The sequence below is a fragment of the Sphaeramia orbicularis genome, chromosome 22 (assembly GCF_902148855.1).
Source record: "Sphaeramia orbicularis chromosome 22, fSphaOr1.1, whole genome shotgun sequence".
NCBI classification, from domain to species: domain Eukaryota; kingdom Metazoa; phylum Chordata; class Actinopteri; order Kurtiformes; family Apogonidae; genus Sphaeramia; species Sphaeramia orbicularis.
Window position 1 is genome coordinate 2,342,087 of NC_043978.1, and position 16,612 is coordinate 2,358,698.

Sequence of the window (16,612 nt, forward strand, 5' to 3'; positions counted from 1 at the left end):
AGAATCCGCAAAAGAAAACTAGCAGGAGCGTTTTCATCGGTAACTGGTCCCCTGTCCTTTTCCTGGACCCGGATAGGCCCATGGAATGTGTAACGCTTACATCCACAGTACAGGGTGTGCCAAAAAACTGACGTCCTCTGAGATGTCCATATCGGAGTGACTACATGGTCAGGAAAAATTATACTTAATAGGATTTATTTTGGACATAAAATGTTTTATTCTACAAATTTCAAGCAAAAAATTCTGGGGGATGGTAATTTTGTAATGTTCCAAAGTTACTACAAATGTTCAATGTGTGCACCGCTTGTCACGCAGCACACATCAGGTCGGTAGTGGAGTCCTTTTTTCCGACATAAACAGCCTTCCTTTTGAAAGCTCTTATGCCACGTCCAAATCTGCTTTCCTGTTGGCGATTGTTTAGGAAATTTTCTAACAAATTCATGTTGCGCGTTCACATTTGACTGAGTTTGGGCGTACTTCAGTATACAGAACAGCATGTCTATTCCTGAAAGCAGAACAATAAAAATAATTGCCAATTGACAATCTAAAACTTTAAAACTCATTGACCTTGTGGAGTTCAAAACTATTCTAATAATGTATAAAGCAAAGAATAACTTACTGCCTGGCAGTATTCAACAAATGTTTTGTGAAAGAGGAAGTCTATGATTTACGGGGAAAATTTAATTTAAAGATTCATAAAGTACGCACTACGTTAAAAAGTTTCTGTATCACCATCTGTGGAGTAAAATTGTGGAACAAATTGTGTGTGGAGATAAAACAAACATCAAACGTAATTCAGTTTAAAAAAAGATATAAAGAATTGATTCTTGAGAGGTACAGTATTTAATAATGACGATGAGGCCTGTTTGTTTATGGATAATGTTGTATTGATAAATATGCTGTAATTATTGAAGAAAATGGTTGAATTGTTTAGTCTGTATGACTCAGCTAAAATGATCATATTGTTGTGTGTAATTCAGTTACTGCATTATGTATTTGTAGTGGTTCGATGCTAAAATTAGGAAAATAGTATTGCTTGATCCTTGTATTAAGTTAGTGATAAAGGTGTAAAAGCACTGAGGGGTAGGATTAAATAAGTTCACACTTTTTCCTACTCCTTTTCGACTGCAATATTCAGACTTGTATGTGCTTGAAGATAGATTCTGTCCATTTAAATGTTATTTTGTTTTTGTCTTAATTTGCTTTGTTTTGTTTTATTTTGTTTTTTTGCATGTTCAAAATGAATAAATCGAATTAAATTACACTTTTTTGAGCAAAAAGAGCAACCAAATTTTAAACAAGTTATTAGGTGATGTCACATTTTTTGGGACACACAGTACTGTCAGCAGGGTGACAGGTTACCAGTCTACACAGGATAGAACCAGGGCTCTGATTGGCTCTGTGGTAATAAACACATGACAGAGGTAGTCCCACAGGACTGGGGACAGAGACACTTTGAAGTTTTTATTAATGTCATTCCAACAGATGCATGTCGTTGACTAGTAGATGACTCACATTAATGCTAATGTGTCTATGTATACGTTTTTCCAGGTGACCCAACTTGTGTTCCAGTACCTGAAGATGTTGCAGACGCTTGGACCTCAACAAAGGCACTGTCACTCACACATTATTACACAAACACACTTTGAGGCATTTTAGTTACAAAGAAGCTGTTCCTCTAATCAAACACTCATTTCATAACGTACCTGTGATGTTTCCTGTGTGGGTAGGTGGTGCTAAATAAAGCATTAAACAGGACAGTGACAGGTTAATGTGCGTGTTTGCTCATTTGTGTATTCAATAATATGTTTATATCTGTATTTATTTGCAGCTTAATCTTTTGTCATGTTGTGACAGCTGAGTTTTAGTGTGGGATGAAGAAAGATGCTAATTCTGTCTGTTGATCAATTCAGAATTTATGAGGAGATTCAGAAGATTGAGGCCAATGAATTTCACTATCAGGAACAGGTAAGAACCCACATATTCACATCATCGTTGAGATAATGTTTTTGTGGCACTAAGCATCACAGCTCAGACAATGAAAAACTGCTTGTATTGAAAGTCATTCTAATGTTAGTTTGAATCGAACAAAGAGCTGATCAGTATTTAAAGTAATGAAGAGTAACAGGACTTAAAACAGCAGTTAAAGTGATAATTGATAATAATGATGATAATTATAATTATTACAATAAATATGTCTGTTGTTTCAGGATAAATTTTGGTTCATATTTTGTGTCGGTTTGGTCTTTTATTTGGTCATTTATTCTTTTTAGTCATTTTCATCTTGTGTTTTCTATCTGTGACCTTTTCGCTAATTAAGAATAAGGCTACATTCAGACAACAGGTCTTAATGCACAGTTTGGATTTTTTGGTGAAATCATTCATATTACGCATTAAATGCAACTTCTATCAGTTTTTAGTCTGAACTGAATGCGACCCTGATCCACATGCATTAAAGAGGTCCTGATGGAATACGTGACCACGCAGACACACACTGTGTTTACAGAAGGAAATATGGTTTCCCTCCGCTCCTCCTCCTGGGACGCAGAATTGTGACATTTGTCGCATTTCAATGACGTAAAGGTCGGATAAATGCGACCTGGCCATTCAGACTAAAGTCACATTGGAAAATATCAGATATGTATCAGATTTAGGATCTCCTATGAAAGTGGTCGGGGTCAGATTTAGGACCACATATGAAAGTGGTCTGGGTCAGATTTAGGACCACATATGAAAGTGGTCTGGGTCAGATTTAGGACCACATATGAAAGTGGTCTGGGTCAGATTAGTGCTGTTCAGACTGTCTAACAGATCGGATAGAGGTCACATATGGGTAAAAAAATCAGATTTGAGCCACATTTACCTGCATCTGAACGGAGCCTAAGAAACGTGTCAGCCCAAGTTTGCATCAATACATGTGATCAGTATTTGTTTTGATCTTAGACAAAACAAAAGGCTAAAGTTACTGTTTATACAACATTGTTGGTCCTTGTAGATGTCCACAGAACTGTAGCTAACAGCTCTTAGTGTTAAAGGCTCTTCATTGAGATGTGCTTCTTTTGTGATTTCTGACAGGATTTGTGAGTTTAATTTACCATTTGGTTCAATGTCCTACATGTTGTTGCTCTGACTGATTACAGATCTAATTGATTGCATTCAGAAGCTTTTTGTTTTTTTTGATAAGACCCCTTGGAAAGTAAATAAATGTACTGAGAATCAGTGTTAACCTGGCAATGCCAAGGCAGTAAATGTGTCTGGAAACAGGTGCATTTTGAAGCTATGATTCATAGATATTAGCGAAGGACAAGGACCTCAGTTCCAAAGTGAAGCCATTACAAAAGTACTGTGGATGGATGGATGGATGGATGGATGGATGGATGGATGGATGGATGGATGGATGGATGGATGGATGGATGGGTGGATGGATGGGTGGGTGGGTGGATGGGTAGGTAGATGGATGGATTTTGTTTAGTAAATACAAAAGCTACTAAATTGCCTATCAAAGAAATTCACAACATACATAGATCAGCCACACCTCTGTGACCACTGACAGGACAAACTGAGTATTTCCACAACTGGATGGATAGATTGATTTTAGTGCAGCAGCAGCATTACAATCTGTAAAAATAGAATATACAAATAAAAATAGAATACAAGAGCAAACACACTATACATAGAGGTGGGCGATATATATCGCCTACGATAATATTGTAAATGTTGATTTGACGACATGTAATTTTACATTATCGAGTATTCATACTGTCTGGAAAACAAAACAAACGGACGGTAAAGGAGAGGCGCATGTAAGTCCTCATTGACCAAATGCTTGCCTCAGAAGCCAATCAGCGGACAGGATTCAGTCTGATGGTGACTGAGCAGAACCCAAAACATAATCTCACATGGAGGAAATATGCAGTAGTCTCCGTCTCAGTGGATGATTTCGTAGCAGATATGGGTCCACATCACTAGCCTGGAAATGGTTGGGTTTTGCCCAGACTGATGTCAGTGAAAATAACACTATATGCAAGCTGGGGCGTCTTAAAGGGGGGTAAACGTGACAAATTCATGTGGAGTGGGTCCAGTGGATGCAGGCTAGAAGGTATGAAAATTTCATTTAAAATCCACTGAATAGCAGAAATAGAAGCTGGGAGTCGGATGTTGAAAGCATGTTAGGTTTCGCTTTTGTTTCACCCCAGCGTTGGTTGTTACGTTAGTTTTGAACCGCACACCCACGTATTCAATTCAATTCAACTTTATTTGTATAGCCCAATATCACAAGAAGGTTATCTCAAAGGGCTTTACAGAGTCAGTTGGAGTAAACAACAGTCAAATAAACAGCAAGAAAATGAGTAGTGTCCAGGGCATCCCCCGTCCTTAGACCCTCCTTCTCGGCAAGGAAAAACTCAAAACCCAGTGGGAAAAGGCAGAAACCTCGGGGAGAACCACAGTGAAGGAGAGATCCACTCCCATGGACGGACAGGCTATAGATGCACCAGGACTGATGGACGTCCATTTGCAGATGTAGTTCTAGTCTGCAAGGATGCAGTAGGGTGGACACATGGGGGGTCCATCCCGCTGGATGAGACAGGCAGGAGCGAGGAGGCCCATCCACAGTGGTGAGGCCGAGGACGTCCATCCAGACAGTTGGGGGAGGGGGTCAGGACACAGGACAGGGCAGGACACAGATGGTCAGCGCAGATCCTGTCGTCATTGGCTCCCAAGCGGTTACAACTGAAAAAGTAGCCACTCCCCCGGAGGGGAGTGGGGAAAGGGGACACCGGGTGAATAGCACTGCACAAACTAAGTTGCTAAATATTAAAAATATAAGTGCAGACCAGAATGGTACGTAGAACCAGAAACAGGAGACAGGACTCAGTGCCTGTACTTCCCCCAGCAATCTTGCTCCTAGGGCAGCTTAGACTGAACTGTGGGTTCAGCCTGGTTTGAACTAGCCTGACCATAAGCTTTTTCAAATAGGAACGTTTTTAGCCTGACCTTAAATGTAGAGACTGTGTCGGCCTCTTTAATGTTAACTGGAAGCTGATTCTATAAAACGGGGGCACGTATATACTGCCCCCCCCCCGCATGTTTTGCAAAAGATGTATGAAGCACTTAAAAAAATAACAAAAGCTGTTGTTCTGAAATGCTGTCTATCTATTGATGTCCTGGTAAGCAAGTAGTTTTACGGCATTTTTTGTAAAAAAAAAAAAAAAAAAACAAAGACAGAAATTCACGTTTTAAAGGATATCAGATTATTGTTATTGGGAAATTTTAAAAAATAATCAAGATATGTTTTTTGCCCATATCGCCCACCCCTAACTATGCATAATAAACTAGAAGTACAAAAAGAAGTAATAGTTACGCCAGCAACAGCTGCTAAATGGTGACTCCATAAGCCTGGCCTTTGTAGACCTGCACTGAGCATCTCTCCGCTCACTTACAGACGTAATGAAGCTGTCAAGGTTTCTGATCAGTGTATCAGTGTACTTGTCCTGACGGTGAGCTCAACAGTAGGAGTGGTTAATAATGACAATTTACAAATACTTGAGCAAGAATCTAAAAGTGAAAAGCATTTGCCCACCCATGAGTCCCTGCATCCCTGCAGTTCTGTCCCTATGTCTAAATATGGTCACATTTGGCTCCAAAAAGCTAACATGGGCTACGTTCAGACTGCAAGTAGATGTGGCCCAAATCTGATGTTTTTGTCCATATGTGACCTGTATCTGATCTGTTAAAGACAGTTTGAACAGAACTAATCTGACCCAGACCACTTTCATATACGGTCCTAAATCTGACCCAGACTACTTTCATATGTGGTCCTAAATCTGACCCAGACCACTTTCATATGTGGTCCTAATTCTGACTCAGACCACTTTCATATGTGGTCCTAAATCTGACCCAGACCACTTTCATATGTGGTCCTAATTCTGACTCAGACCACTTTCATATGTGGTCCTAAATCTGACTCAGACCACTTTCATATGTAGTCCTAAATCCAATATGTATCTCATATTTTCCAATGTCACTTCAGTCTGAACGTCCAGGTTGCATTTATCCGACCTTTACGTCATTGAAATGCTACAAATGTCACCATTCTGCGTCCCAGGAGGAGGAGTGGAGGAAAGTCATATTTCCTTCTGTAAGCACAGTGTGTGTCTGCGTGGTCACGTATTCCATCAGGACCTCTTTTGTGCATGTGGGTCACTTCAGGGTCGTATTCAATTCATACTCAAAACTGATAGAAGTCGCGTTTAATGTGGAATATATGAACGAGCACACAAAAAAATGGGATTTCACCCAAAAATCCAAATTGTCCATTAAGACCTGCTGCCTGAATGTAGCCTTGTTAACATCTAAATCACAGACTACTAGCTTTAAAACAGCTGATTCACAAACCTGTATGTGACATCACAGAGGCTCCACCCACTTTTCATACACAGTCATTTGTACGGCATGAACTTGAAACACACACTGTCACACTGAGCTGTCATGTATAGTGCGAGTATATTGAGTTTGTAGCGTTAATATGGCCTCTTTCTTTGTTTCTTTGTTAGATTGACCCTATAGAGTATGTAGAGGACGTCTGTGAGAACATGCAGCTCTTCCCTAAAGAGGACTTCCTGACAGGAGATCAGCTGATGTTTGAGTTTAATCCACAGGTAAGTAGTTCAGTTGTTTTGGTAGTGAAGCATTTCAGTTTCATTTCGATGCTAATATTATAGAATGACTTTGTTTAGATGAACAAACAGTGTTAATGAAATGAGTCATGCAAAACACAGAACAAACAGAAATTCAGAGACATACAATAGTATGTGTGAAGTGTTAATGATTTTATAGCATATGCATATTTATATGCAAAAATGTAGAGCTTTAGCTATCGATTATTTTTGTAATCAATGTAACTATCCATTATTTTCTTTGGATTAAACCATTAATGACAGTTTACATCCACTTCTTACATTTTAAGCCACTAATTGATTACTAGTTATTTTAAGTAACATTCTTTTAAAAGCCGCAGTTATCGATTATTTTTGTAATCAGTTATTTTCTTCAATTTGATTCCATTAAAGTTATTTGAATATGCAAAAAAAATAGTAAAATGTGAAACAGACATGTCTGAAAATGACAAATAACTCCTTTATTCCAGAACCAACTGAAACAACCACAAAAAGTATAAAAGTAAAAGGATACAGTCGCAGAAAAAATTATTGGATCATCAAAAGTCATCCAAAACAATGATTATGCAATCCAGTACTAACTCCTGTGTGTATCATGTGACTAAAACAGACAGAAAAGAAAACATGGAATGTCTAAAAGCACTGTTTTTGTCAGTACAATGCCATAGATATTGATGGAAGAACTGAAGTGATTTTGGTTATTATCAAGAAAACATGGAAAATGGATAGATATCAGCTGTGAAATTGAACTACGATGAGCTGTTTTTGTTGTTATCATTATATTTGTCCAAACAAATGTACCTTTAGTTGGACCAGGCATTAAAATGAACAAGAAATTGAAGAGAACTGTGACAGTATAAAAAAAAAATCTATCTATCTATCTATCTATCTATCTGAGCGATAGATAGATTCTACTAAAATGTATTTGCTGGGCTTGAACTTATTGGTAGATGATATTATTTGGCATCAAATACTCCGATTTAATTATATTCTGTGATGACTACAAATAGCAGTTAGGTATTTCTGTCTGTTTTTGTGATTGACATCTTTAATTGTTCTCACATAAAAGTTCATACTTGACTTGCTGATAAAGAGACTTGGTGTGTGTGTGTGTGTGTGTGTGTGTGTGTGTGTGTGTGTGTGCGCGCGCAGGTTATCAGTGCAGCTCTGTCCCTGCTCACCCCTGAGAAAGCCAACTTGATGCTGTTGTCACCGGAACATGAGGGCCAGTGTCCCCTCAGGGAGAAGTGGTTTGGCACACAGTACAGTGTGGAAGGTGTGTGTGTCTGTGTGCTTGTTTGCTGTCAGTGTAACAGCTCCTTCCCACAGTGTAAGCATTCAGTGAATACAATGTCTTTTTTCCCTTGTGTGGTGATATTCAGCCTGATATAATGTGAGCAGCCAGCAGCACCAGGGCCAGCATTTATCTCTGTCTGTTACAACAACAATGTTAAAACACAGCATTTGGATCCAAAATGTACCCAAACTATAGAATATGTTATTATATATATGTACTAGGGATGCACGAAACTGCAAAGAAAGTAACGTTATTTGACTCAGTTCCACCCGTTCCAACCCAACAATTTATACTGAAATTAGAAACCAGTTATCACTAACTTTTCCGGTGAGAAATGACTTGGAACGGTGGGAATCAAGGCATTGGAGTAAATAGATACATTTTCCAAAATTCTAGGAGTCACAAATTTTTGTCAATATGGCCGTGAAATAGGCTGAGAAATGGTCCATAACCTCCTAAGACCCAGGAAATGTCAGCAAAGTACAAGCTTTTTTGTTTTTTATTAAATAAGTGCCTATATTGGAAACATCATGATGCAACAGTTTTTTCAGATGCAGTTATTACAATTTTTTATGGAATGTCCTTTGTGGTGGACAGTTTTCTTTTTTTGTATAAAGTTGTGAAACTCTTGTCCACAAATGGGGACAGTGGGTCTTACAAGGTTAAATTCTGTTCTAAGTAGTTTTAAAAAGTCTTAAATTTAACTTATAGAAACCTGTAGGAACCCTTTAATAGTCCAGTAAAGGCCCTAATGAACGTAATGCCTCTGTCTGCTTCAAATGGACAATAGTCCAAGGGTTTTCAGTTCAGACTATGTATGTCACAGACGGAATTTGGTAATGATCGACTGTCGCTGTTTTCACACATTCAACTCCGTTCATCTTTTTCTCCATGTGTCCATATGGAGGGGACAAGGCTGAACATGGACAACAGCCATTAAACTGGGGTTGGGATTTTTGCAGAGGTGAAAGTGGGCGTGGCTACAGATGTCCACACCTACTTTGGTGCTGATTGGTCACTGTTCTGGGCATTAAGCTCCATTCATCTGTTTTGTTGTTCAGTGTTTCTGAACGTCCCTCTTCTTCTGCTGCTGTCGGAACAAAACAGACCAAACAACCTCTGGATCTTCCTCTGGGTCTGACAGCTGGAGCAGAGAGGAAGGAACTGAAAACCCTAATATCAGTGTCAGATCTACCAGATCTACTTCAAAACACTGTGTGCACAACAATACATGGACTCAGGTTCTATCAGTGGAACATTTATAAATCTATTGGATAAATGGACAGAAACCAACATATATGTGGAAGAACACACCATCATATTCCTGGAAAACATCAGCAAACCAGCACTTGGGTCATTTGTTTTCAATTAATCTGATTAAAATATGTAACATTTAGCACATTTAATCTCTGAAGCAAATAATTTCAAAAAAATTTTAGAGCAGTGTTATCGGAATTATCTGAATGACGTCATTTTTTTCAATATCAGACCGCTAATTATCATTGCTGATAGTTAGTGTGCATCCATATATATATATATATATATATATATATATATATATATATATATATATATATATATACATATATATATATATACACACACATATATGTGTGTGTGTGTGTGTTTGTGTACCATTTCTTCAAAGCTGACAAAATGACAGTCTGTTCTTCAATCGCTTAGACATCCAACAGAACTGGATGGAGCAGTGGACGGCAAACCTGGAGTTCAACATTGACCTCCATCTTCCCGCCGAGAATAAATTCATTGGTGAGTCTCCTGCAGCCAAAAATATTTCACATATCTGAAAAGTGTCCAATAGGATCAGCATGATGTGGGTCACTTTGTACCATGTAATCTGATGTACAGACCAAACCTGGAGACAGGGAGGTTTCTGCAGTGGGACTCTGATATCTCTACATGTTCACCCATGACCTCTATAGAAAAAGTATCAGATATTCAGGTTTAGGCCTGGGACTGATCCGGTTTAGGCCTGGACTCGATCAGGTTTAGGCTTGGAACTGATCAGGTTTAGGCTTGGACCTGATCAGGATTAGGCCTGGGAATGATCAGGTCTGCACCATCATATGGATCACAGTTTTTCTTACTTTCACTGTCTCAAGTCATCAGTTCAGTATTTGGTTTTTCAGTTGAAGTGAACTAAAACCAAACCTGTCAGCGCAGACAGATGCTGAAGAGTCTGAAAAATGAGTTGTAAATGAGTTTGACAGCATGTTGAGCCAGATTTATGTTAACAACCCAGAACAGTAAAAATGAATGTGAGGAAAGTTTGACAGCACGGATATTATTAAAAAATGAAACAAACATGTGAAAATAACAAATAACTTGTCCTTTTTTCCAGAACCAGCTGAAACAACAACCACAAAAAGTATAAAAGTAAAAGGGTATATATAGAAATAACAACAGCTTAAAAGTATATGTAAAAATATCTATAGATATAAACAAGAAACAACTGAACATGGAATTGACATTCACCTGTGTGTGGATCCTGGGTCATGTGCATTTATTTGTAATCAAATAATTGTAATCATTTGAATTGATTAATTGATTAATCCTTTCAGCTCTACTACTGTGTATGAAACAACACAAAGCTCTACCCAAAGTGTCCACTATATTGTCAAAATCTTAAATGATGGCCAATAAGATGTTTAGTGAAGACACAAGAACCTTTATCTTTTGTCACTACAGTAGAATCAGTTTTGAAAAAGTCTGGAAAAAATCTGGATTTTTTAATTTGAATAAAGAGCAAACATCCTGTTCACAGTTTTGAGAAATTTAGATTTTTGAATTGTTGATGAATTTTTGAAGTCTTCCAAATGTTCCTTTCCTTCTAAAAGCCCATATTTTGATGGTTTATAACATGTAAGTGGTTACAGATATCAGTCTAGTTTCTGTTGAGGAGACTGATCCAGACCACAGGACTGGAACATAGAACAGAACCTGACAACAACATACTTTCAAACGGGACTGATTCACATAGAACAGACGATGACATTACAGGGACATGGAACTGGTTTTTAACATGTGAAGACATTTCACACAGGTTTGTTTGGATTCTGACTAACCTGTTTACACCATTTTTTGTGATGTCAAATTGCTGTTTTTGTCAACTTTTGAGGCAAACTTCAATTTTTCAGTGTCTTTTTGGACAGTGGACATTTTGACGTAAGTGTCATTAAAAATGGATTCAACCTGATAAGATGGATCAGTTGATTGACCTCCTGGGTAACAACATGGACCGGAGCCATGGTTAATGTAATCACTAACATCTATGATTCGCTGTCTTTTACAAGCCAAAATACTGCTGTAAAAGAGGTCTGTTTGGAAGGATGTCTGACAGCAGAGTGGGTCCACACAAACAGATACCGTTCAGAGCACAGAATGCAGATGATATTTTCATGACTTTGAACCCTAGTTTAGGTTATCTGTGCTTGTTTTTTTGTGACTTTTAAGCAGTTACTGCTCCTAGGCTTGCGCTAGCCTATTGCCACATTGCCATTGGCAATGCATTTTCCTGGTTTGCGAAGTTGTTTTCAACCTGTGTAGCCACAGTGGCAAAGGTATTTTTTTAGTAAAATCAACCAACTTACATCTTGTGACAACTTGGTTAAGCTGCCCCAAGTATACACACGCACACCCCCGAAGCATACCTGATAGCTGCCGTATTCACCCCGGAAATCGTCGCCACTTCATCGTCTCCTGATTCGCCCGCAGTTGGCGGCAGTTTTTAAATACCCCCCACATCCACATTCCATGGTCGGACGAAGTCAGCACAGCACAAGAGTGTAGGAAGCGTCGGAGCCAGGGCCAGATTAACACTTCATTGTACCCTGGGCAACAATATTCAAGGGCCCTATCATCACAACCCCAGGATCCCTATAATCTGGCAAAATACAGAATAAGTTCCAGGAATATATGTAAATATACCCCATACTTCAATATCTAACTATCATCAAATGCATTTTGATGTACAAATGTGTAAATGCTCGTAGAACTACAGGTGCACCACTATAGCCTCTTGTCAAGGCCACTCACTTGCATATGATGATATGAAAACAAAACACATTAGCATCAGTATAATCTAAAATTGATCCACTACATTAGAAAGAGAGGGAAGTGTCCTCCATTTTCACAAAAAATAAATAAGAAACCATTTCCAAAGTATCCAGTATATATTTAAGAACACTTTTTGCCAACACAAATGTATTGAATCGTCAGAAAAAGCCCACAGACAAAACACAAACATAATCTGATAGACTCAGATATGAATTTTAACTCTTTCCCTGCCAGAGCATTTTCCAGTGAGTTGGTAGCCAGCGCCAGCCTTTTTGGTCATTTTCACTAATCTTTGGAGGCTCACTGAAAATGTTGTGTTAGGAGTATGTGAACACTGAATACATCAAAAGAAAGAACAGAACTTCAACTTTTAAACACAAAAAACGATTTTATTCTATCTTCATTCGTTCGTGAGATATGAATATTTGAATATTGGTCATTTTCAGGAAAAAAATGAATTTAGAGCAAAAAACTGAGAAAATTGAATTTTTTCAAAGACATTGATTTTCAAGATAAAACTGATTTCCTATTTACATTTTTGACTCTTTCTTCTTTACCAACAGTAACACTGTATTCAAAATCACAAAATAAAATAATTATAACAACAATAATAACTAGAACTGCGAGCAGTTATGAACGGGGGCCAAGCCTCCCCGCCCACTCGGACCCCAGGCCCCACAGAGCCCACGGAAGTCGTCCCCGAAGGACGTGGGTCTGGGGCTGAGCTGGTGGAGGCTGGGCCCCGTTCATAAGGGTTTACAGTTGGAGTTAGTATTCCACCGTCTGAGCCGCTGTATTCACTGGAATGGGACAAATGCACCAGTAGAGTGGAAGGAGGAATGTGTGGGACTGGGATTAGTTGGAATAGATTACACTCACGTTGACCAATCATTACTAAACTTTACAGCTGGTCTCAGGAGTGACCCCACATCATACTCACCAAATTACATAGAAATCTGTAAAGGTGTTTCAGAGAAAAAAAAATCACATATTTGAAGCGCCCATTAGAGGCTAACATTCATCAAATTCAGCTCATACCCTCACAGTGACATGTCAACAAAGTATCTACTGGTCTCAGGAGTCACCCCACATCATACTTACATAATTCATTAGAAAACCGGTTTAGCCGTTTAAGAAATATAAATTTCTCATGTTTGCAGCACTCACTAGAGGCCAACATTCACAAAATTCTGCTCATACCCTCAAAGACAGATGAGAACCAAATATCTAAGATCTGGTGTTGATAGCATTTATTTTTGACCGAGATATGTAATAGTTAACATTTTTTTAGCTAGCTAAAGAAATGTATTCATTTATAATTGTCGCATGTTTCGACTGAACGAAATTCTTTTGATAACTTAGTATCATGTCTATGAGAAGAGTGTACATGCCAAGATTCACACAGATCAGATAAAATCCCAAGTAGGAGTTTCAAAAATAGGTTTTCCAGTTTTCGCAGTTTTGCCGGAAAAAAAGTCATCCCACAAATCTGCCTGACCATGCCTACATGATTCAACCCTATTCAGGAAATCTGAGGATATGAGGTTTTTTCATATGTGACATACAGTGTGGGAGTTATAGACCAAAATGCATTGTCTTTGGTTCTATCGCCCCCTGTTGGTGGACATATATAATTGTTTGCGTCTCAGTTCCGTGCAGGGGTCTGGACCAACCCTCCAAATTTCAGCGCTCTACCATGTACGCTTTAGGCTGCAGGAACAGTTGGAGCCGGATTCCCTGCATTCACTGGAATGGGACCAATGCATTAGGAATGCAAAAGGAGGAATGTGTGGGACTGGGATTTGTTGTAATAAATTACACCCACGTTGACCAATCATTACCAAACTTTACAGTTGGTCTCAGGAGTGACCCCACATCATACTCACTAAATTTTGTATGAATCGGACCAACTTTTTTGTGACTTGATATTTCTCTGTTTATAGCGCCCCCTATTTTCTGATTTGTACCAAATTTGGCACAGAGCCTCTGGTTGATCTCTAAAACAAGTAACTAAAGTTTGATGTGGATAGCATTTATTTTGAGAAAGATATGCAACAATATGTGTTTTTTCACTAGCAAAAAAATTTGTTCGTTTATAACAAGCACATTTTTTACAGCAGCAAGCTGATTGTGATAACTTTAGATCAGAAGCCACTGAAGATTGTCTGTGCAAAGGTTGAAGCCAATGGGGCTTAAACCCTAGTAGGAGTTCGAAAAAGTATGTTTTCGATATCTAGTGACTTAGAAAGAAAAATATGCAGTGTAAGTGTTCGTGGCCTATGTCAAACGACTCAACTCTATCCAAGGAATACATAGATGTAAAGTTTATGAATGTGTCATTCAAAATGTGGAAGTTATAGGCAAAAACGCGTTTTTGTCCGTTATAGCGCCACCTAGTGGAGTACATCCACAGTTTTTGCCCTGGTAGATCTGTGTCCTATTCTATAGGGTCCATAGAAATTTCACAGCCCTCAGCAGAACAGTTCAGCTGTAGGAAATGTTTGTTGTTTAAGTGTAAATAAGCCACGCCCACATTGTTCAGACACACCCACCTTCAAGATATGGCCTCAGGACAGGCCCTCCATCATACCCACCAAATTTTGTAGAAATCGGCCAAGCCGTTTAGGAGATATAAATTTTTTATATTTGCAGCGCCCCCTAGTTGCCAACATTCACCAAATTCAGCTTATACCCTCAGAGTCAAATGAGAACCAAGGATCTAAGATCTGGTGTTGATAGCTTTTACTTGGACCGAGATATGAAGGAGTTAGTATTTTTTTAGCTAGCTACAGAAATTTGTTCATTAATTATTTGCGTATTTTTCAACCAAACAAAATTATTGTAATAACTTTGAATCAGGTCCATGAGAAGAGTGTATGTGCCAAAATTCACGCAGATCGGACAAAGTCCCAAGTCGGAGTTCGAAAAAGTAGGTTTTCCAGTTTTCGCGATTTTAAGGGGAAAAAAGTCATGGCGGAAATGGGCGTGGCCTAGCTCACGTGATTTAGTACTATTCAGGGAATCCGAGGATATAAGGTTTTTGAATGTGCGACATACGGTGTGGGAGTTATAGACCAAAACGCGTTTTCTTTGATTATAGCGCCCCCTACTGGTGAATATATGCACATTTTTGCGTCTGAGGTCCCTGCAGGGGTCTGGACCAACCCTCCAAATTGCACCGCCGTACCATGTACGGTTTAGGCTGCAGTAACAGTTTTATCGGCGGAAAAATAAAAAGAATAATAATAATAATAATAATATTGAAGAAGAATAAAAATCCGTACAAAAACAATAGGGTTCCACAGCACCGCTGGAACTGTGGAACGTGTATGCTGGCATACGCGTCCCCCAGTCCCCGCGGGCTTGGCCCCCTAATAACAAACAGCTCTAAGATATCCCATCATTCCACAAAATGTTAGTGGAATCCACACCAAACTTTAGACCAAACACCTTCTAAAGCACCAGGTTCCTTCTAAACTTTACACTTTGACATACATCAGTTATAAGTAACAACATATTAGTTTAGCTTTTTGATATAAACACTTCAATATTCCTCATTTTCAAGAAAAAAAGAAACAACTTCACTAAATACTGTAGATTTCTGGCCTTTGCTTGGCTGCACCACATCCTCCTGTTGGACCACCTGCTGTGTTTGATCTGTAAATAATTATATGGACATGTAGTTATTTATCTTTGGATGAATATATGTATTTATTTATTTATTTCATACAAAAGCTAAATCCAACAGTGTCTTACCTCTGTCCCTGCTGACATTACGGAGCTGAAGCACATCTGTGTCCTCAGTCTGAATCTGAACTCACTCTGTCTAACAGATGAACACGAGCTGTCCTTTATCTTGTCCCACGTCTGGTTGTCTGTCTTCTCCTTGAATGTCCCCTAGAAATGTCTCTTTTCTCTTCCTCCTGTCTGTCATTTTCTCCGTGTCGCTCCGTGCCCCCCCATCCCATCTCCGTGTCGGACCTGAGCCGCTCCGTGTTTCCCGTGTTCCGTGTCCGTCTCCCTCACCTTCTATTTCTCCGTTCCTGTCTCTAAATGGTTCTTCTGTAGCTCCATCACATATTGAACTGTCAGACTCTGTCTCCATAATCATCTTTAAGGCTTTTGAAACTGCACACGGTTCCTGCACAGTCTGCACTTCCTCATTCAGTGACTGCCGCTGGATGCGTTGCCATGGGATACGGAGACTCCAGTGCAAAAAAGTTTAACCCGGTCCTTCATTTTTCCGAAAAAAACTGCTTAACTGTTTGTTTTTGGACTAAGGAAAGTATTTCACATGATCCGCAACACCTCCAACTATAGCATAACAGTGAAAACACGGATTGACGGAAAATCTCGTCATTGGCGAAGAAAGAGTTAAACAGAAATCCACTTGTCACCTCAGAATTCAACAAGAGAGTTAAAGTAAGTGCAATGTAAACATCGTTTTGATTCGCGTACGTATGTCGCATAGTTCTTGACGTCTCACATCCCGCTCAGTGCACGCACGTTGATTTGCGTCACAGCTGATTTGCTTTTTGGACTGACCAATGAGGAGAGGGTC

The 16,612-nt window shown here is 39.0% G+C and overlaps 1 protein-coding gene across 2 annotated transcripts in view; it reads left to right on the top strand.

The window, feature by feature from the left end:
• The window catches only part of LOC115413868 (nardilysin-like), a 136,511-nt gene that overhangs the window by 61,605 nt on the left and 58,294 nt on the right, over positions 1 to 16,612 (top strand). For both annotated transcript variants that reach the window (XM_030126990.1, XM_030126991.1), the window contains exons 14-18: positions 1,552 to 1,610; positions 1,914 to 1,968; positions 6,555 to 6,659; positions 7,830 to 7,953; positions 9,658 to 9,744. In XM_030126990.1, coding sequence (XP_029982850.1) covers positions 1,552 to 1,610; positions 1,914 to 1,968; positions 6,555 to 6,659; positions 7,830 to 7,953; positions 9,658 to 9,744 — 430 coding nt within the window. The remainder of the gene's footprint in view (positions 1 to 1,551; positions 1,611 to 1,913; positions 1,969 to 6,554; positions 6,660 to 7,829; positions 7,954 to 9,657; positions 9,745 to 16,612) is intronic.